Source organism: Tyto alba, unplaced genomic scaffold (genome assembly GCF_018691265.1).
Source record: "Tyto alba isolate M040663 unplaced genomic scaffold, T.alba_DEE_v4.0 Super-Scaffold_6, whole genome shotgun sequence".
Classification (NCBI taxonomy): Eukaryota; Metazoa; Chordata; class Aves; order Strigiformes; family Tytonidae; genus Tyto; species Tyto alba.
The window spans coordinates 10,110,223-10,130,981 of NW_024881327.1; the positions used below are offsets into that span (position 1 = coordinate 10,110,223).

General features: G+C 47.0%; 2 protein-coding genes across 4 annotated transcripts in view; one reads left to right on the forward strand and one right to left on the reverse strand.

Moving 5' to 3' along the window:
• Nucleotides 1-15,176, forward strand: part of TNKS (tankyrase) — a 144,649-nt gene extending 129,473 nt beyond the window's left edge. For 2 of the 3 annotated variants that reach the window (XM_042808425.1, XM_042808426.1), the window contains exons 21-27: nt 1,919-2,039; nt 2,670-2,767; nt 4,149-4,223; nt 5,520-5,625; nt 6,478-6,664; nt 7,410-7,566; nt 9,388-15,176. In XM_042808425.1, coding sequence (XP_042664359.1) covers nt 1,919-2,039; nt 2,670-2,767; nt 4,149-4,223; nt 5,520-5,625; nt 6,478-6,664; nt 7,410-7,566; nt 9,388-9,474 — 831 coding nt within the window. In that variant the 3' untranslated portion in view covers nt 9,475-15,176. Of the gene's footprint in view, nt 1-1,918; nt 2,040-2,669; nt 2,768-4,148; nt 4,224-5,519; nt 5,626-6,477; nt 6,665-7,409; nt 7,567-9,387 lie in introns of those variants that run through there. The other variant, XR_006167051.1, reaches the window with a different exon arrangement.
• On the reverse strand, nt 12,595-20,273 carry DUSP4 (dual specificity phosphatase 4). Its single transcript, XM_042808427.1, has 4 exons — nt 19,819-20,273; nt 16,729-16,865; nt 16,100-16,319; nt 12,595-15,877 (listed from the first exon to the last, which is right to left on the reverse strand). The coding sequence occupies exons 1-4, from the start codon at nt 20,240-20,242 to the stop codon at nt 15,492-15,494; spliced, it is 1,167 nt and encodes a 388-aa protein (XP_042664361.1). The 5' UTR covers nt 20,243-20,273; the 3' UTR covers nt 12,595-15,491.
• Between the last annotated feature and the right edge of the window lie 486 nt (nt 20,274-20,759).

Genomic DNA, 20,759 nt, shown 5'->3' on the forward strand with positions numbered 1-20,759 from the left:
ATTTATCAATAATTCACAATATATGAAAAGAATGCAACTAATGTAACAGCTTCTCAAACTTACATTACTTTTTAGAGCAGAAGTACCACTAATGTATTGATAGACTTATTTTATGTACCTTTTCTTAAGTTTAACATGTTCCAGTTAAATAGATTATTTGTTTGCATGAGCAAGACAGGGTGGTGGAAGTGAAAGATACAAGTGCAAAAGACTGGATTTGATGGTTGTTTTTTTCCCTAAGCCTCTGCTGCTAATTTTTTATGAGGGGTCAGGAAACAAACATTTGAAATGTAATGTGTTGCTTACAAAAAAGTTCCAACATTTTCCATGAAACATTACAGAAAGTATCTCCCCATAGTTAACATGCTATATAATCTCTTTTCCCTTCTTATATATGAAGCATAAGATCTTTTCTTTAACTTGGAACTGCTTCCATTAAGAAGCAAACCAACCTCAAACCAACCTGCATTCTACTTGCATTACTTTTCTTCTTATTATTTTTCACACCTTCCTGTTTTGTTCTACTTTTGCTTCCTTAGCTCCTAACCTGGTTTTAAGATCTTCCCCTGCTAATAAGATTTAATAATGTGAATCGGATTCACTGTATTCATTCATCATTTTTAAACTGCTTAGCTTCTCTTGTAAGTTTCTGATGAAAGCAAGCTCATCTGCCTTAAGCTTGTTGTTTTAACTGCTTTTTCCAAGCACTGCAGTACCCTCGTGCACTTTTTCACCTTGGCTATAGCCTTGTATTCATGCTGGATCTGTGCTGATGCTTTCCAGTATCTGGGTTTCTTCCGTATTATTTTTAATGTTCCACTGCATGTGGTGAATGTCTTCAGTGGCTTTTCCACAGCAAACCCAGTAGGGATGTTTTCTGCTCAGTTGGACAGATGTTCAGTGTATCTATTAATTCTTTGCTTGAGAAGCTTTCTTTTGAATTAATGATACTCAGTTTGTAGTGGACAGAGTTCATACCTGGAAGTCTAGTTGTGCTAAAAATCCAGCTTCTTTTGAATCAAGTTGTATGGTTTCCTGCTATTTGCTGAGTTTCTCATTCTAGTTTAATGGGTAAATTTGGAAGTAGATTTTATATCATTATCTCCTGCAGATGAAATCTCTCTGTTTTTCACAGAATCACCTCAGTTCACAATTGCTTTATAGTAATGAAAATGTATACTTTATTTAGCCTTTATCTCCTGTTCTTAAAAAAAAAGAGTTTATTTGGCCTCATGTTTTATTGCCTTTCTGCTTCCACCAATAATCTCCATGGCCTTGAAATTTAAAACTTTGTCAGTTGGTTGTAGATGTATTCATATATTGTAACCAAACTAGTAGTTGTATGTGTCCTCACAATGTTAATTGTTTCCAAAAATAGTGGAGTAGTTGAGCATGATTTAGCATAGCCGACCCACTGCTTTGATACATATGCAAGTGCACACATGGATATACACACACACCCCCCATAATAATGTTGATATGAACCACACTTAATGTTTATTAGTAAGCTTATAGAACATTAATTTCTGTTTGTGTAGTGAAAATAATGAATTGTACAACAATGTGAAACTTTGAATGCTTCAAAAATATTCCCAGATTTGTCTCATAATTTCCATGCATCCTTTTTCTACATAGGTAAAAATGTTTTTGAGAAACCCCTGTGAGAACCAGCTCTTGTTCATTGCTGTAAAAGAAGGAAAAGTTTGCACAGCTTCAGGCTGTGTCAGCTGGGTATGGTCCTGTGATAGGGAGAGGCTTGCCAGAAGGTGGCAGCAATTAGAAGTGCAGCAAAACATAACATATATGTACTCTCTCGGTTGCACCATGAATACATTCTGTTTTCTGAACCAATGGGTCTTCAGTCTTGGGAACTGGGCCAGGTTTGGCACGTGATTTTTGTGGTCTTTCACCTTTCCAGATAACCCTGGATGTGTTGGCAGACATGGGGCATGAAGAGCTTAAAGAAATTGGGATCAATGCATATGGACACCGCCACAAATTAATAAAAGGTGTGGAGAGACTTCTAGGAGGGCAGCAAGGTAAATATGACACTTTTACTGCTTAGTCTAAGTGTAGCATACAACAGGATCCTAGAAGTTACCTTTTGTAAAAGTAGGCATTGTCACCAGGACTTGAATGAATTTGGATGTCAGGGAAATGTACTTGTTGGCAGACCTGGTGGCTGGGTGGGTTGTGATCAGTAAAGAATATATTCAGGAGATACAGGACCAACTGACCATTTGCCTTTCCAGAGTATGGACACCCCTGAGGCAGCTGTGGAGGCTGTGCCCGTTTTCAGGGACTCTGTTTCACCCAGGCAGGAGCTTTTGGGTCGATTTGCCCTACGTACCTACCCACAGGCCAGTTGTATGCTGAAGGGTGGACCTGATGGAGTTTTTTGATGCCCCACACTTCTCAGATGCTTCTCTTGAAAGCTGAAACAGTAAAATGCAATCATGTCCTACATGGGTTTTCCTTCTCTCTTTTAAACCTCTGCTGCTAATGAAAGCACTTTAACTTTTCATGGTGGTGCTTGTGCCTTGTGTTTATTTTGCATTTCCTGCTGTACTGGGGTCATTTAAGAAGAATAATGATGATGATGGATACAAGTAGAGCTGGCATTGTTTTTTTCTGCTGATTTTTATTCCTTTAATTCCTTTTCTTTGCAGGCACTAATCCTTATTTAACTTTCCACTGTGTGAGTCAGGGGACCATTCTCCTTGACCTTGCTCCTGACGATAAGGAGTACCAGTCCGTAGAAGAAGAGGTATTGAAAGTACCTTTCTTAATGCTCCAGTGGCACCATATTTCTCTTTTCACTTGTAATCCCTCAGAGCTAAAGCATACAATACATGTTGAAAGTGATAAAATATGCTTTGGTGTATGAATTGCATAGATCTGACATGAAGTTTAGGGCTCTTCATTTGTCTATTTATATAGAGCAATGATGGAAATTACTTTACTGTGTCCTGCCATTTTTTTTTTTAATAAGCGGTCTGTTTGCTCACTTAGTGTTATCCCAGTTTTGCCTTTTTGTTGTTGTGTTTTGGATGGCATCTCATAGCAAGGGTTTCCACAGCTCTCTGGAAATAGGTGGACCTGTGAAAATCAAAGTCCATGAGTGAAGACCGAGGGATCAAGGCCTTGCAAGTCTGTGGGCATTCTCTGTGCTCAGGCTGTTTCTGCATGTGAACCAGCTTATTTTCTCTTGTCTCAGTGGCTTAGTTAATCTGTAACCCAGATAAATAACTCTTGGATAATTGAGAGTTGACTGTAATTTTGCCTCCCACACACACATGCTCTTTTATTTAAGTAAACTACAAGCAGATTCCATTTTGAAAGAAAAATCATAACAGGAAAGAGACTTTCTGAAGAGTTGTGTTTGGAAGAAACTCCATTTTACTGCACATTTGCTATTTCTGTAGTGTTTCTACACTGTAACACAGAACTGTTTGGAGTCTTTTAAAAAGTAGATATTCAGGATTGATGCCAGCTTAGCCTGGAATATTTTTGATTAGTAACTCCGGAGTTTGTGCAGATCTTTTGTGTAAAATTTTCTGACAGAAAGGGTCACTTCTCTGCTTTAGTAAATTGGGGTATTTATTTGAGCTGTTACTGTGTTATTGCTGTAGGTGTAAATACCTCTGGAAGAGACGTGATGAAACTGCTGAAATTCTCAGGGGCTGCTACTATCATAGGAAAATTCACAGTGCAGGCATTCTGCTGTCACTAAGAGAAACAAACTGTATTCATTAGAAACACCTTTGTTATTACTTGAAAATGATATTTTTGTATATTCATTTTCAAAGATCATTGGGTTTTCTAATCTAAAGCTGGTTTTCTAGTTGGGTATAATTTTGATAGCAAGTGCCACTGTTCTCCTTTTTCCTACGTAGATTTCTATTACAAGACTGGATAATTGCATCATCCAACTTCTCTATTGTGAAACAGCACAGCTCATGGGGTGCCTGAGAAATGAGGGTGTACCTCAGTTTAAAACTGAGTTTTCTTTTGGGGGGTTTTTTGACACCTTTTAACTAATTTTCAATCAAGATTGTCTGTTGTTGCCAGTGATATACTGAAATATTGCATGAATACTTGCTAGCAAGCTTTGTGTGCTGAACAGTCGGTTGTGTTCATTCATGTAGATGCAAAGTACAATCCGGGAGCATCGGGATGGTGGAAATGCTGGCGGGATCTTCAACAGGTACAATGTCATCAGGGTAAGTTCCAAAACCTCTGAATTCTATGTGGTAAAGTAAGTTGGTACTTATGCAAGCAGGGAGAATTGGTTTAATGGATCACCATTTTACGTTTTAAGTTCTTTGTTGAAATAATGTTCAGGAGCAGAGTTAAAGCAACTGCTAAATGCTAAAGTTAGACTGATCGTGTGCTCTGCACATGGAATGAGGGAGAAGTATCCCCTTGTATCTTAAAGTATCTTAAAGGAGTCTGAAGAACTGGTATTGAAGACAGAAGTGGTGAAGAGCCTGACTTACGTTTCACAGCCTGATTTAATTTCAAAGATCTGTAACGTCTGTATTTGACTTTGCAACACGGAGGTTTTTTTCTCAGTGTAGTCTTTTCGTAGAGACTTTTGGGGAGGGGAAAAGGATGAACGTGGCTTTTAGTAAAAAGTTTCTACCTCCCTATGGTACTTTGGATCTTGACACTACCTTCTTTGTCCCTGCTGACTAGAAAAATACCTTTTACAAGCCCTGGCATATCAGAAAATGGAGTGTTGTCTTTCTGAGGGAAAGTACTCTTTCTGATTCCTTTTTTGGGGGAGGAGGCAATAGAGAAAATCAGAACAGAACTCAGTTCCTGAGCTCCAGGAAACCCCCCCTGTATATCTGTTTGAAAAGTGAGCCTGTGCAGAGCCTTTGCAACTTGATGGAGTAGATCATACATCCTGAAGCAAACTCTGCTTTCATCCTACTCCCAACCAAAGGTGAAGTCCTTTACAGAAACCACCATGCTATTAGAATACATGGCTGGAATGATATCTCAAGGTAGATTAAACGGCACATCATCTTATTTCTTTCCTCAGAAGCAGTTTCTTTTCAGTAAGATTCAACCGAAACCTGACAGCAAGCTTCAGAAAGCTGGCCCAGGTTGGTCAACAGAGGTCAAAGCAGAGGGGGAAGGAGTTTCAGACAGTTTGTACTTCTGGGTGGTATTACAGGCTCTGAGGGAAGAAGTCTTTCTTAAACCTGAGAATTTGGGCTGCAATTTCATAATAGTTTTAACTGGGTGGTATTACAGGCTCTGAGGGAAGAAGTCCTTCTTAAACCTGAGAATTTGGGCTGCAATTTCATAATAGTTTTAACCATCTGTAAGCATGTGCTTAAGACTTGTTTGAAACACTGCAGCCTCGTGTGCAGAACAGCCATGGGTTTTCTTTATACCGTTCACGCGTCTTACTCTGAGTTTCCCTGTCAAGTTTATGCAAACTCTGTGAAACTATATTACATTTCAATTCCAATTCAAGTATGGTTGGACCTGTTGTACCACTGCAGATTCAAAAAGTTGTGAACAAGAAGTTGCGGGAGAGATTCTGTCACAGACAGAAGGAGGTCTCAGAGGAGAATCATAATCATCACAATGAACGCATGTTGTTTCATGGTAAGGAAGTGATCTCTGTACGTACCGGTATTTAAAAACAAACAAAAAAATCTTACAAGGACCCACAGGCAATGTTAATGTTGCTGTGTCACCATCCTGTACCGTAATTGTATTTCTACCCTAGAAATGCAGGGGTATGGGGGTGGTGGAGTTAGTCTGTGTGGTTACTGCAATCTGAAAATCTACACTAGATTAAAAAATAATTTAAAAAAAAGTTATTTTGCTAAGCCATATCTTAGTCATTTCCAGTAAAGCTGCTGGGAGGATGTTACACTGCTGGGAGAAAGACAGAGTATCTCCTAAAAGAGGAGAGCAGCACACAGTAAAAGCTTTTTACCCTGGCACTTGAGACAACCATCAGGGAAATGATTGAAAACCAACCATGAGTTTCAGCAAGATGTTCTCTAGAAGCATTCAGAAGTGCCTACAAATGACAGTTGTCTGAGGGTCCCTCCTGCCCTAGACCCTTCTATGATTCTGCATAGGAAATTGGTTTGGGGTATGATTGCCTTGACATCTTGCCCCATCTTAACCAGTACTGACTGCTGGAGAAGGTGTGCATTGACAAGATAAATTGCGCTGACATGTGAGTGGGGGGGGAAAGCCATTTAGTAAGACCTGTGAAATGAGTAAGAAATATGAGTCACACGTGGGATCTTGGTATATAACGATAAATCCCACGCATCACTGCATCCTGCTGGGTATCGCCCCCTTCCAGCTGACCGAGCACGCTTTCTGGTATTTAATGGTCTATTTGAGACAGACAAGCTCCTCTCGACATAGTGTCCTGTGTTACTATAGAGCTTAACAAGTATGTATGATAACACATAGTTTCGTGTCATTCTGTTCTAGGGTCTCCTTTTATTAATGCTATCATTCACAAAGGATTTGATGAAAGGCATGCCTACATTGGAGGAATGTTTGGAGCTGGAATTTACTTTGCCGAGAACTCCTCAAAAAGCAACCAATATGTGTATGGGATAGGGGGAGGAACAGGCTGTCCCACACACAAAGACAGGTCCTGTTATATCTGCCACAGGTACGAGTCCAGCAGTGTTCCCTATATGTAATTCTGGTTGTCCTGGTTTTTACAATCCTGGCACAGGATTAATTGCAGGGAAAGAATAGCCACTTGAGCTTGGTCATGGTAGGAAAAAATGCAGTTTTCCCGTTTGTCAGGGCTGAACAAAAAAGGATATAAATCCAGTGAGTCCCACAGAAAGGTCAAAAATTACATCCAAGCTTACAGTGAGTATAAATCAAAGTGAGTCGTGGCTCAGAAAAGAGGCTTGAAACAGCAAGTTTGAAAATGGAGAGTCAGGGGAAAATAGCAATTAAACTAGGCACTTTCAGAACAAAACTGCAGTGCAAAGTGGTGGTCAGCAGTACAGTGTTGTACTATGGATCAGATAATTTTGGAGGTAGTGCACAGAACTTAATCACAGCTTTGTTTTGTACTGGAGTAGATCGATGTGCTTTTCACACTTTGATACCTGTCCATACCCTGCTGGTAGGAATACAGAGAGTTTCAGCTTCTTTCAACAGCTTTATATAGAATGAACTAGAACAGGCCTCTGTGTGAGGGCTAAATAAAGTGTGTGTTTTCCCTTCTGCATGTCAAGAAAGACTTTTTGTGACAGGTTTTGTACAGCCTTAAAACAGGTTTCCAAAAGTGCTTCTCAAGAAAAGTATAGAAATTAATTGTAACAAACTCAAAAGTGTGAAATTCTGGAAGCGTATAACTCTAAGATATTTTAAAATTACATTTTCTTTTTTCCTTGTAGACAAATGCTCTTTTGTAGAGTGACCCTTGGAAAATCCTTTCTTCAGTTCAGTACGATGAAAATGGCTCATGCCCCTCCGGGGCACCATTCTGTTATTGGCCGGCCAAGCGTGAATGGACTTGCATATGCTGAATATGTTATCTATAGAGGAGAACAGGTATGTAGGTTAGCAAGGACTGGACATAGAAGGGCAGAGCTTGGAGCTGGAGAGTGGATGTGACTGGTTTCCATACCAATTGTGCTTTGATAACCGGGTTGATTAGATTTTTTTTTTTTCATTTAAACGTATCAAGCCAGAAAATGCTACTCCTTTCCACTGAGCTGCTCTGATTTGCACTACACAGAATTGCCTAATTCCCCCCTCTGCAGCACTGGTAGAGTCTGTTAAGAATTGTAGTTTCTCTCAGGGGCCACTGGTTTTCCCACTGCATTTTACTGGCATTACTGCAGTAACAAGAACACGTGCATTCCTGGGGCTCTTGTAGATAATGTAGATTCTGGGCCTTTCACCTGTAGATTCCCAACAGAGATAGTGTCCCTGTCTGCCAGAGACTACCCTTAAATGGCAGCTGAAGTAGCACAACAATCTTCAGGAGGTGATTTTTAAACTGAATTACTCAGCTAGACCGTTACTCGAGAAAAGTTGTTTGCTTACTAATCTGGATGGCTCCAAGATTGTATAGTAAATTCAGGTTAGAAGGAACCTTGGAGAGGTCACCTAGGCCAGTCTCTCGTTCATGCTGAATTCAAACCAGATTGCTGAGGGCTTTCCTTGGCCAGGCAGGTCTTGACGGCCTCAAGGAATGGTGTTTCATAGCCTCTCTCAGCAGCTTGTTCCTTTGTTTTGGTTATCCTCAGAGCAAAAAATGTGGGTTTTGTATGCAGTAGGAACCTCCGCTGTTTTATTAATCTCATTCTCCTGCTGCACAGTTTAGGAAAGAATCTGGCTCTGTTTTCTCAGTAGCCTTCCATACCTGATGGAAGATTGCTATGAGGTCCCACAAAGCCTTCCCTTTTCTGAAGAAGCCCATCTCCCTCAGACTTCTCTTGTTTATCCCGTGCTCTCTCTCCCTCTGACTATTTTAGTGGTCCTTCACTGAATTAGGCTTCAGCTTGTTGCCATCTTTCTTGTTATTGGAGGGCCCAGAAGTTGCATGGAGTTGTTTAGATGTGGTCTAGTGAGTACTGAATAAACAGCTGTCATTGCTATGCTGCCATCAATGTACCCCAGGATGCTGGTAGCCTTTATTGCTGCTGGGACATACTGTTGATTCTCCTTTAGCTTGCTGTCACCCAAGGGCCCCCCAGCACCTTTCAGCAGAGCTACTTCCCATCCTGCAGTATTATGAGGAATTAGTTCATCCCAGGTGCATTTGCCCATGCTGGATTTCGTGAGGCTTCTGTTGGCCTGGTCTCCTCCCATCTGTCTAGGTTCCTCTGAATGGGGCCCTGCCCTCCAGCAACTTTAGCTTTGTTCTGGGACTGAACCTTCTACCAGCTGTCTTGAGAAGATGCTGGACAGACACCTGGGTTACGTGCTTTGGGTGTGCCAAGTATTTTACTGCCAGTGAAGGCACTTGCAGGTCATGTGGCAGGTCAGTGAGCATTTTAGGGTCAGCTTACATTGGTCATCTGAGATTTCTGAATAACTTCCAGGCACTGACTGATCTGTAGGATTAGCTAACAAGGAGAGTGACTCTGGCAGTGAATTCCAGTTGCACACACATTTTCTGACAGTGCCTGCATGGAAGAAACATCTTTCTACTAGAGTATTAACGAAGGTATTAACTCCATTGAGCAGTTCCCAATTAGTGCTGACTAAGTTTGAAATCTGCTTTTTCTTTTGCACTCTGCAAACATAGAGCTGATTCTTGCACTGTCCTTCCTGATCACTGTTTAGTGAAATCAAAATGTGAACTTGCTGAGCATACCCTTGCATAAAGCAATGTTGTTTTTTTCTTCTTGACTTAACTTTCAGGCATACCCAGAATATCTCATTACATACCAGATTGTGAAACCAGAAGCTCCCTCACAGACAGCAACAGCAGCAGAGCAAAAGACCTAGTAGCTACAGAGCAGTGAAGAAGGATGTGACTTCAGTCTTGGACTAGATGGATACGTGTTTCAGAAAATCAGTATCATATAAAATCCTTAACAACCTGGAAATAAGCTGTATGTCTTTTATAAAGCGTTGCTGTCTTGATGAATACGATATGAGTAACTCTTGCATACTGAACTGCTACTGTTCCTTTTGAGGAAAGTTTACAAGGGACTGCCTTTTAATAACATATCTCAGGCTCCTAGTCTCTGCAGTTACCATGTGTAAAATAATGTTGTTTTGATCTAGACTTTGGGAACATTATTGTGCAAATGGATATCTTTATCAGTGCCATCTCGCATGTTAAAATTTCAGACACTACTATTCTAGTTATTTTATGCAGATAAATTGCATTAAGCCCATAATTTTCTTTTCAGCATACACCATTCATTTTATGTTTTCAAGAGATCCTAGTCAACTATTTATTTTCCTTTTGTATTCTGAAGTTGAGCCAGAACCTTCTTAAAGATATTTTGCACAAAGTCGATTTGACTAAAGCTGTTAACAATGCAATATGAATTTCATCCGAGAAGGGGCTAGGTCCAGTTCTTCAATATAGGGTGGGTTTTATTTTTTTTGCACACCTCTGAGCAAACGATGAGTGAGTGTAACTTTAGAGTAGAAACAGATTGTGTCAGTTCGCTGCTTTGAGGTTTCTGGGGGAAGCTGTAGGAAGTGTTTGCAGGGGTAAAACCAGCTCTTGTACTTGGAAGAACTTCATAAAGCAGGTCAATGCCCTCTGCTGGCATCTCTAAGAGAACGTTTTATAAGGCTCCTATTAAGCACGTGCAGTTTGTGAAATGTTCTCCAGTTACAGTGGCGTTACGGTTTTGCTGGAAGAGAGCAAGTGAAAAGTCAGGAGATTGCATATACGGGGGCATATCTGGTTCATGTCTCTCTATAGTATAAGACCCAGTAAATGGGTTACAGTCTGGTAAGGGGGAGAGTGTATTATAGCAGTTTCATGTCATATCTTCATGTGTGACATCACAGCTGAAGAGTTTAAGGGATTTACAAAAATAATTTTTTTAAATATCAATTTTACATTTTGATGAAAACAAAGTTTTAAGACATCAGTTGGTAAGGGGGTTTGTTTGCAGGTATACCAGAGAACAAAGCTAGGATTTATTCACACTGATCCCCTTCCCTGCAAGTTCCTAGGTTTATTTCACAGGGTAGGAGAAAGTTATTTTTAAGCATTGCATAGCACAGCATCAAACAATTTTGAAAGTCCCCTTCATGGAGGATATCCATTTAACAAAAGTAGAAAGCTGTTTCTTTGTGTGTGTTGTTTTTACAGCTTCAGAGAAGGTTGAAAATCGAGCCGTGTTAGTTTTTTTTCTTAACAGCCAATACCAGGAGATGTGCTTCAGTGTTGAGTGTGTAATGACTGGAGGAAAAAGTGTTCCTTTGAGCACAACACGCTGTACATTTCCCTGTCAACCAGCACTATTCAGTATCTGATGATCTAGTCCATGCATTCAGGTTTTATCCCCCTTAAAGCAAGGAAATGACGGAATAGGTGCTTTTAGTTTATAAAAATGTATGTGCTCCCCACAAGTGGGATTTTGCTGACATGTTTGGATAAAAAAAAAAAACTTGAAGAGCTTTTTACTTCCAGTGTTAAGACACAAAATTTTCATTTTTAACATGAAGACGTGAATGATGAAGCAAGTTATCCTCACGGAGGAATTTCACCCACTGTAAAATCAGTCGTTTGATGCAATCTGGCTACCTGCACATCATCTGTTTGTGATATCTCTAAAGAAAACCTTAGAAATAGCAATACTCCAACAGATCTTGAACTTCTGGGTTTTATTTTTCTTGAGCTGGCAGTGGATATATGGTTCTTGCTTCATTTTGTGACCTGATTAAATACGTAGCTTTGAAGTCCAAGCCAGGCTCTAGCCTAGTTGTCCTTTTAATCAAATTTCATTGATAAAATTGGGTGCTTGTGTTTTGGCTACTTGTTTAATAGTGTTAGGATTGCACAGATCGCCACTAGGCTTTGAAGCTTTGTATTCATCATTTAAGTTTGGGGTTTGTTTTTAACTTAGTTAATAATGGAGTGGGGGGATGTGCCTATCTACACTAGGGTTTCAAATAGTGTTGAGAGTGAGTGTTGCTCACCATCCCCAGTTAGACATAGTTTTAAATGGTTAAAACAGTTGTGCTGCTTAGGTGAGCAAAACCGTTAATGTGGGTGTGGAAGTTAAAAGCTTTACATCTTTCAAAGACAAGAACAAACCTGGAAACAAAAACCCCACCAAGCCTGCACCAGATTCTGTTCTTGCTGCTTGTTTCCTGTGTGCTAATTGAACTAATGGCTAGTCTGGATTTCTTCTGCAGCCTTGAACTTCTAGAGGATAAAAATACTGTCCAGTATCTTTGAACTGCCAGTGTTAACGTATCTGATGTTCCATGCAGAGTAAAGGTGCTGTGTGAGGAAGTCATTTTGCAGTGGTTTTTGTCTTGTAGTGGCGTGATCTCGTATCTGTTTGTGGCCAGACACAGAGGAATACCCAGGACTGATGATGCATCTGTGTGTCATAGGAACCTGTGCAGGAGTAGCGTCCACCTCTCCTGGTGTATGTTGTTGTAGCTCCTCTTACAGTTCAAAACAAAGTGAGGATTTGCCCATCAGTATGGAAATTACCCGTGAAAAAGCTGGTCGTGGTTTTGGTGGCAGAGCTGCATTTGGCAGGTTGTTACGGTACAGATGCTGCTGCTTTAGCCGAAGGAGTTAACTTGATGTCTCCTAATTCTAGAGAACAGGACCTTTAAAAATAGCACACCCCCATAACCAGGCAGCTGCTGCCTCCTGAGAAATGAAGTTTTTCAACTTCCTGAGAAGGGCAGTCCCCTGACAATGGGATGCTCATTTGCAGCTTTGGGTCACCAGTGGAGGCACGGCAGGAGCTGAGGATGCAAGAACACACCGAGCTAAGCCATCCCATAGGCTTGGGAGCCTGGGCACCTCTCACTGGCTCCAGGAAGAGCTATCCCCACTGGGACAGAACGTGGTGTCTGCTGGGGAAAGGGACAGTTGTCTTTCAGGCCTGTTGATTTTTTTTTTTTTTTTTTTTCCCTGTGTCCCTTTGAGGCAGCATTTTGAAACGTCTGTGCAGTTTGCAACAGGACCTTAACAGGCAAAACAGAAAGAAACTTCACCACGTAGCAAAGAAAGGATGGTTCTGCTCTCCATTGCTGAAATTGTTTCCATGAGACAGATGAATTAGGTACCTGCTGCAGAGTGACATTGCAGCCTGAATCCTGTCAACAAAACTTCTATTAGGATTAAAAGCAGAGAGTACAGTACCTTAGTAAGGTGTATCTTATTTTCTCATCTTTATTTTTATCTGCCAGTCTGTTCTGATCTCAGCTCCATGGAGACTGTTATAAACCTCTTGTACTAGTTCCACTGTTTTGCAGTCACTATTGGTCTGTAGTCGAAGGAATGAATGTTTTTCTAACCTCCGTTTTAAATGTTTGCCTGTGATGCGATCAAATCTCACTGGATTATGCAGCTGGGATTTCTTTTGCCTGCAAACTTTGTATACTTTTGCTTGTTGATAACGGAAATACCCCAAAACAAAATTCTACACTGAAGCAGAAAGCAAGCCCCCCAGCTTGTTCCGCACTGCTGTCTTTGGTGGGCAGCAGACACAGAAAAGGCACATGGTGTATGAGACTGAATAGCTTCTGGAGAAGGGCGCTTCCTTCGCTCTGGAAACCAGCTGATCCTGCTGCTTGTGGCAGGTGAGAGATGTTTGCTCCCTGTGACCGCATGAAGTGCTGAGAGATGCTAACATATCGTGCCGCTGCGTGGCCTGCGGGAGCTACTTGGTGGCAAATCTCAAAAAAAAAAAACCCTCCAGCATCCCTGCAGTGAAGTCAGAGCTCCTGCACAGTACATGCACTACCTAGAATTTCCACATGGGACTGTTAACAGAAATTACTCAGAACAGTTTTGTTTATTTTGTCAAACAATGGGTAAAAGGAAGGGTCCGACCACAGAGCAGATTAGTTTGAACGTTGCTAATCATTCTCAGCATCTGAAGGTCAGGAAGTGTGTGAGTTTATTTTTAAGGGGATTTCTCCCTTTCCATGCTGCTTTGCCACAGAAAAATCTAGCTCAGAAATCTAAGAGGAGATGCATCAAACGCACGCTTCAGTCGTTTTAAGCCATGCTGCAGCCCTGCTGGGGAAGATGTGGGGAAGTAGATTCACTTGTAGCCACGGGTAGCGAGTGGCTTGTGAGCCCCCCTAGACTTGAATCCACTGATGGTCAGAGGCGGTGGCTTTGGCCCAGGCCAGAACATGCTCTCCTGATCTTTGAGGGAGGCAGGATGCATGCGCAGAGGTGGCGTGGCAGCATTCCCACCTCTCTGGACACCTAGTAGAGGTGAAATCTAGCAGGTCAGGGGACAGCATATGCGTGTTAGAACTTCTGAAGCAAGGGGAGTGCGCCCATGGGTCGGTAGGGAATGCGAGAAACTGATGTGTTCCCCGTTACACTAACACGTACGCCTGTCAGGTCGTATTGTCTGACTGGGTTTGATGTAGCTATTTCTGTCTTACTGAACCTGTTGGTGGCAAGTTTTAGTGTTGGATCCATTAATTACTAATGTAGTTTGAATGGAGTGTCTGTATTACAAGGTAATTTTGACACTTTCTTAACATCTGCAGAACTTGCTTCAGCTTTGGAAATTGAAATTGGGATGTTTCTGTGCCACAGTCCTGTGAGCTTGTGTATCTTCATTCCCAATTGCCTTCTCTGCCAACCCCAATGGCAGTGTACCTGGGGGTTGAGGTTTTTAGACCTTTTCTTGTATCTTGTTTTCATAACTAGCCCTGTATGTTTCCTCTCTTGGTTGCCAATTACCTGGAGCTGGGATATCATTTATTTATTTCCTCCTTTACCCTCTTTTTCAAAGAAAACGATGGGCAGGTTCTCAGCCTACCTACATGGTGGACTTTAGGTATCATCTCTGTAACAACTGAGTTTGATCTATAAATGTGCTTGGCTAAATGTCTGATCTGCAATACTTGTAATAGTTTAAAATTCAATAAATACATTTTTAACAGGTATTCTGTGGAAGCTAAGTGTTTGCACAAACTGCTATTCTGTCTTGGTCTTAGGACAAACCTGTGCCAGCCACAACTGTTGAAAACAGTTTTATTTTTATTTTCTCCAAACATTGTGTTTTCTCCCTCCCTCAGGCAATAAATAAAAAGTTAATTTCTAAAAAAAAAAAAAAAAAAAAAGGAACAAAACCATACATATGTACATCAGCCACACAGGCATCTCATGTGTTGGACTCGAGGGGGAGGTAGGAGAGAGGCAGGGTGGGAAATAAGGCTCCAGGTGGGTTGAAGATGAGGCGTGTTCTAGGCTTGGACCAAAAGCTGCAGCATCCCCTCCCCCGGCCCTGGCAGGGGTGCCGGCAGCCCTGCGCCACCACCCGTCCTGCTTGCCCCAAGGCCCTGCCTGCAGCTCGTCACCCCCTGTAACTGGCTCAGGTAAGCAGCACCCACCCCACGCCCCCACCTCGGTTGGTGTGAGGGGGAAGACTGCTGCACAAGAAAAAGACTGTATGTTCCCCTTTTCAACCCAGATGAGCTACGGGCAGAAATAAAGGGAGAAGGGGAAGTCTATCTTTTTTTTTTTTTTTTAAAAAAAAAAAAAGGGACAATAAGATAGAGTTGGAAAGAGATGAAAACCAGGCACTTAAGGAAACCCAGTATGCTATTTTTTCCCTCCCGCAAAGAGCCTGGACAATGTCAGGGTTTGTGGCTTTTACAACTTTCGTGCTTTCAAAACATAAAATTAAAAAGCAAAAAAACCAAGATGAGGTAAGAAATTTCTCTACGAAAAAAGACGTTGAGTCCAGGGTGAACGGCAGTGTCCAGCGCTATTGCTTAACATCGCGGGGCTCCGTGCCCGCCTGGCCCCGTCTGCCCGGCCGGCCTCAGCCCCTGAGCTAACAGCTGGGTGACGTGGTGATGGGGCTGTGCAGGTAGGGGAGGCTGCTGGGGGTGGCATGGACACCGACAGAGACCGGGAAGCTGAAGACAAACTGGGAGGTGGGGGTGGAGGTGGCCTTGCCCCGCTCCCGCAGTGTCCCCGAGGGGCTGACGGCTTCCACCGCGCATGAGGTGGCCAACACCTGCGACTCAAACTGCAGCAGCTGCCCCATGAAGCTGAAGTTCGGGGAGATGATGCTCCGGCGCTGCTTGACGAACTCGAAGGCCTCCTCCAGCTTGACACGCTTCTTCATCATCAGGTAAGCCAAGCAGATGGTGGCTGAGCGGGAGATACCGGCCTGGCAGTGGACCAGGACGCGGCCGCAACACTCCTTCACAGAGTCTGGAGGGCAACAGGGGAGGAGACGTGAGGTGGACGCCCTTCCAACAAAGCCAAACCCCTCACCAAAGCTGCGGGTGGCGGCTGACCTCCCTCCCGCCAGTGCAACAACCGGCCTGGACCCTGCTGGACCCCAGTCCCCCCTGAACCAAAGGCTCCAGGGCTTCGAGGCAGGAGCCTCCCCCGTGAAACAGCCAGGCACAGCTCCTCTGCACAGGCACTCACCGATGTACTCGATCGCCTCCATGAACCAGGAGCTGATGTCAGCTTTGTGGTTATCCTCCACCGGGATACACTTGTACTGGTAGTGCCCTTCGAAGTGGTTAGGGCAGTCTGAGGAGACGTTCAGCAGGGCTGTGATGCCCAGCGCATCAAGCATGTCGCGCCGGGCGGCGTGGTAGGCGCTGCCAAGGTAGAGGAAGGGAAGGATTTCCACAGGACCACCCTGTTACGGAGAAAAAACAAGAGATACGGGGGTGACCGGGGGACAGCAGTGGGCAGGGGACACATCCAAATGGCTTGGAGGGGCCGAGCAGTGCAGGAACCTGGCACCTCAGAAGAGGGAGCAGAGGCTGCCTTGCTGAGCTGTTACACCCATTTCAGTCCTCCTCCTGCTCTTCATCCCACTCGGGAATGGGCAGGGATGGCTAATGGGATTTGGGCTTGTCCACTCCCTGGGGAGCACAAACACCCTGGGATCAGGAATAGCACCCTGCTGTCCCACGGGAGGAGAGGGAGCCGGGCTCTGGCTCTGCAGGCCTCAGCTGAGGGAGAGCAGAGAGACTTCGGCAGGACCAGGGTGCGATGCTGGAAGGAGCGGTCGAAAGAGCTGAGCACCGGGCTTCTAGGCATACCTGGTCATGAAGAGGGGTCCCACAGGAACTGCAGCCCAAATCCAGGGGCTCCGCGCTGGTGGGGGGTGACACATTATTCAGGGACTTGGTTTTTGCACAGAATTCGGGGTACTCTGAGGAGAAACGCTCATAACCCCCTGGAAAAAAAAAAAAGAGAGGCACAGAGTGTTATCCTCGGCTACATTCACAGCACTGCAAAACAGCATAGCAGGAGGAGACGCATTTCACAGTGCCCTTTGCCGCTAGATGCTGCTACAGGGGTGGAGAGTGGTCTCCTGCCCCAGGACGAGCAACCTGGCTCCTGGCAGCAAGGGGGAAATCCCTGGGGCCCCACCACTCCCTTGGAGCTAGAGCTCCACGAGCTCTGCCATGCTCTTGGCTACCCAAAGTCTCCATTCCAGGGTTTAGTCCCCTACACGCTACCAGCCAAAACCCCAGACCAAGGCCAGGGTGCTCTCTAAGATGATGAAGAAAGGACTTGTTGCCAGCATCCTCTGACTTCACTGGGAAAATCTGCTCCCAGGCCAAAGACGACTGTTCGCTTCCCAGCTTTCCCGGAGCCACAAAGCACAGGGAGGTCTCCCGCTTTCCCAGCCTGATCCTCCAGCCCAGAGGGAAGGTTAGCCCAGTGAAGCTAACCACACGGCAAAGCTGCTCTCCAGAGAGAGGTGTCCACTGCCTCTCGAGGACGTGGGTGCAAGCTGAACAGAGATGAGCACCCCATCAAAGAGCAGCTTGCTCCTTTGACCTGCTGCCAGGGGGACAAGCAAAGGTGACCTCAGATTTTCCTAAGGGCAGGCAAAACAAGAGCCAACCCCATTGACTTCCCAGGACAGGGAAACTGCAGCGTTGGCTGCAGAGAAACGTTCCTGGTGAGATTTCCTTCTCTCATTCAAATCAAACCAACAACCCTGACCTTGAGCGTTAAAACCAGCAGAAATCAGGTATTTTACTATCACCCCACAAATCTAGCTAGAGCAAGCCCTGACTCCCAGGATAGCTCCTGACGACTCAACCCAACTGCAGGACCTTTGCCTGCAGATTTGGGCTTGCTGGAGCACACACAGCAAGACACACGCTCCTTTATCCAGCCTTTGCTCTGAGACTGCCCTAAACAAGGCTGGACATTCAGAGGTGCAAGCATCTCCAGCAAAGCAGCCCAGGAATCCCTAGGCAGTTAGAGACCAACACTGCCAGCATCCCAGTGTCCTTCATGGTTTCCACCCCCTTTTCAAGGAAGGGCTCTAGTACCTTAAAGCAGAAACTGCATCTGCATCACTGAATTTGCATTGTCCCTTCCACGTGAGCAGGACAGTTCGCAGAGGCTGCGTTCCCAGGGCCTGATGTCCCTTTGCACTCCTGCTGGTTCGATTTGGAGGGGCACCCAAAAACAAGTGCCCCCCTGTTAAGACATCTTCGGGAGGTCTGATCTGAAAATCCCTGGATCCACCACATCCCCACTTCAGTGGCTATCACACCACCCTGAGACGGCGAAGCTGCCCAGGGTGATGCGTGGAAGTGGGGTCCCCTCTTGGAAAGGGAAAGGAACCCTTTCAAACAGTCAGAGGTGTTTCTCTTCAATGTTATATCATCAGCTCTAACGCCTGGCCAGCCAAGCACCACCTCCAGCAGCCCCATCAGCGGTGGGTGCGGGCCCTGCCCGGTGCCACACAGCACCCAGGCTGTCTCACAGGGAGCCCGGCAGCGGTCTGATCCACGCAAGACAGATCCAGGTCTTTGTCACGACCTGCACCCACTAACTTTGCATGTTGGACAGGCACGGTGCTGGGCTAGCGTGGGTCTTGTGAAACCCAAGTGAGCTCAGTCATTTTAGAAGAGGAAGAGGCCTCTAGCGCCCAGACTGAGTCTCTGGGAGCCCGTTCCTCAGAAGTAAAGGGCTGGAAACCCCAAGCAACCTCCCACGGGAACCACAGGGGCACCGGACCCCCGCAGCTGACAGAGGCCACCCTTGAAGCTCAGCAGCGTTTCCTGCCACACGCGTGGCTCCCAGCACCACGACGGCTCGTGGCAAAGGACCCAAAAGCGTGTGCAGGCACTCCTGCAGCAGCGCATCGTATGGCGTCCCTGAAAGAGCTCCTGCTGTTTTTACTGTATCTAGTATGACAGAAGCACCAGCTCCTCCATCTATCAAGCCTCTTAATGGATCTGCTACTCTGCATACGCATCCTCACCCCTGCTGTAAGTAAACCAAGGAATAAATTAACTCCCAGGCTGTAAACAAAAAAAAAAAAGAAAAAACCCCACAGAGCTCATCCAGGAACCCCTGCTGAGCATCCATCCCTCCTCTAAACCATCTCACGGCAATTCTCAGCATCCACCGGCAGCTCCAACTGTTCACCGCACCCCGTTCGACCCACGCCGGTGCGGGGGGAGACGGGGGGAGAGCCCCGCTCGCTGCTGTGGTCCCCCCAGGGGCGCTGAGGCACCCCCGGGGTGTCCTGCCCGCTGCGAAGGGGCATCGGCGTGACGCCAGGGATTTGGTCCTGCACCAACACCTCCCCTGCGCCGCGGGGCTGGGAATGAGCTCGGACAAAGAGGGGGGATCCCAGCCCCCCCATGGCCCCCCCTGCCCTGCTGCCACCCGGAGTGGGTTCTGCCAGTGGGTCCACACCTTGCCCCTCGCTCCCCGCCGCGGGGTCTGCGCGTCACCCCAGCCCACGGCCGTGACCCAGGCAGCGGTACGGGGCCTGCCCCACCGCTCGCTCCGCCCGAGGCGGCTCAGCCCGCGTTTCCCTCGGGCCACCCACGCGTGGCGCGGAGGGCCGCGCTGCCCACTGGCCCAGGATCTCACCTCCGGATTGTTGGGGGGGGGGGGGAGCCACAGCCGCACAGGTGGGTGCGCCCCGCCAAAAGCAGCGCCCCCAACACCCCCCCAAACCTCCCCCCGGCACCCAACTTCTGGCAGGACAGCCGGGCGGCGGGAGCGCGGGAACGGGCCGCGGCCAGCCCGGAGCCCCATCCCCGCATCCCCGCGGCGTGGGCCGCCCGCGGCCAGGTCCCCACCAGTCCTGGGGAACACCCCACTCACCCACCTCCCCATCCCACGCACCCCCCCGCCGCCCCCGGTACCTGCCAGGAGGCGGATGTCGGCGCGCGCCGTGTCGCGGCGGAGCGCGCGCACCACCAGCGCCACGGTGCTGTCCTCGCGCAGCGCCTCCGCGCGTGGGCTCCGCTCGTCGTACACCACCACGGCGGCGTACAGCCCGGCGCGCAGCCGCGCCCGCACCTCGCCCTCGGCCGGCAGGATCTGCTCCAGGCTGACGACCCCCTTGGCCCTCCGCCGCACGATCGTGTTGCAGCGCACGTTGAGCGCCCCGCGGATGTGCCCGGCGCTGTGCGCCAGGAACGGGCGGCAGTCCAGCACCAGGCACCGGCCGGGACCGGGGCCGCCGGGGCCACCGGGGCCGCCGCCGCCGCCGCCGCCCTCGTCGCGGCACACCAGCCGCCGCAGCGCGCTGCCCTCCATCTCCCGCAGCCCCTCGGTGGCCACCATGGCGGGGGGTGAGGAGCAGGCGGCGGCGGCGGCGGGGGGGGGGGTGTGGAGCGGCGGCGGGGCCCTGCGCCCGCTCCCGGCGCCGGTGCCGGTGCCGCTCGCGCAGCCCCGCGCGCGCGGCGGCGCCTTTACTACCCGGCGGCGCCCGGCGCGCGCCTCCGCCCCGCCCATTCATCCCGCGCCGGGGCCGCATGAATGGACGGAAGGCGGCGGGCGGGCGCGGGCGACGTCACCGCCTCCATTCACAAAAAAAAAAAAAAAAAAAAAAAAAAAAAAAAGTCCCGCCTCTCCGGCAGCCGGCCATGTTCTCCACGGTTTGTGAATGGGAGAGAGCGGCGGGGGGGGGGGGGGGGGGAGGGGGCGCGGGCCGCCTTTGTCACCGCGGGGGCACGGGGGCAGCCCCCGGGCGCGCTGTGACACACGCGCGCGCGCACACACACAGACACACGCACACGCGCGCGCGCACAAACCCCCCGCCGGGAGCCCCTCCAGCTCTGCACGCGCCGCAGGGCACCCG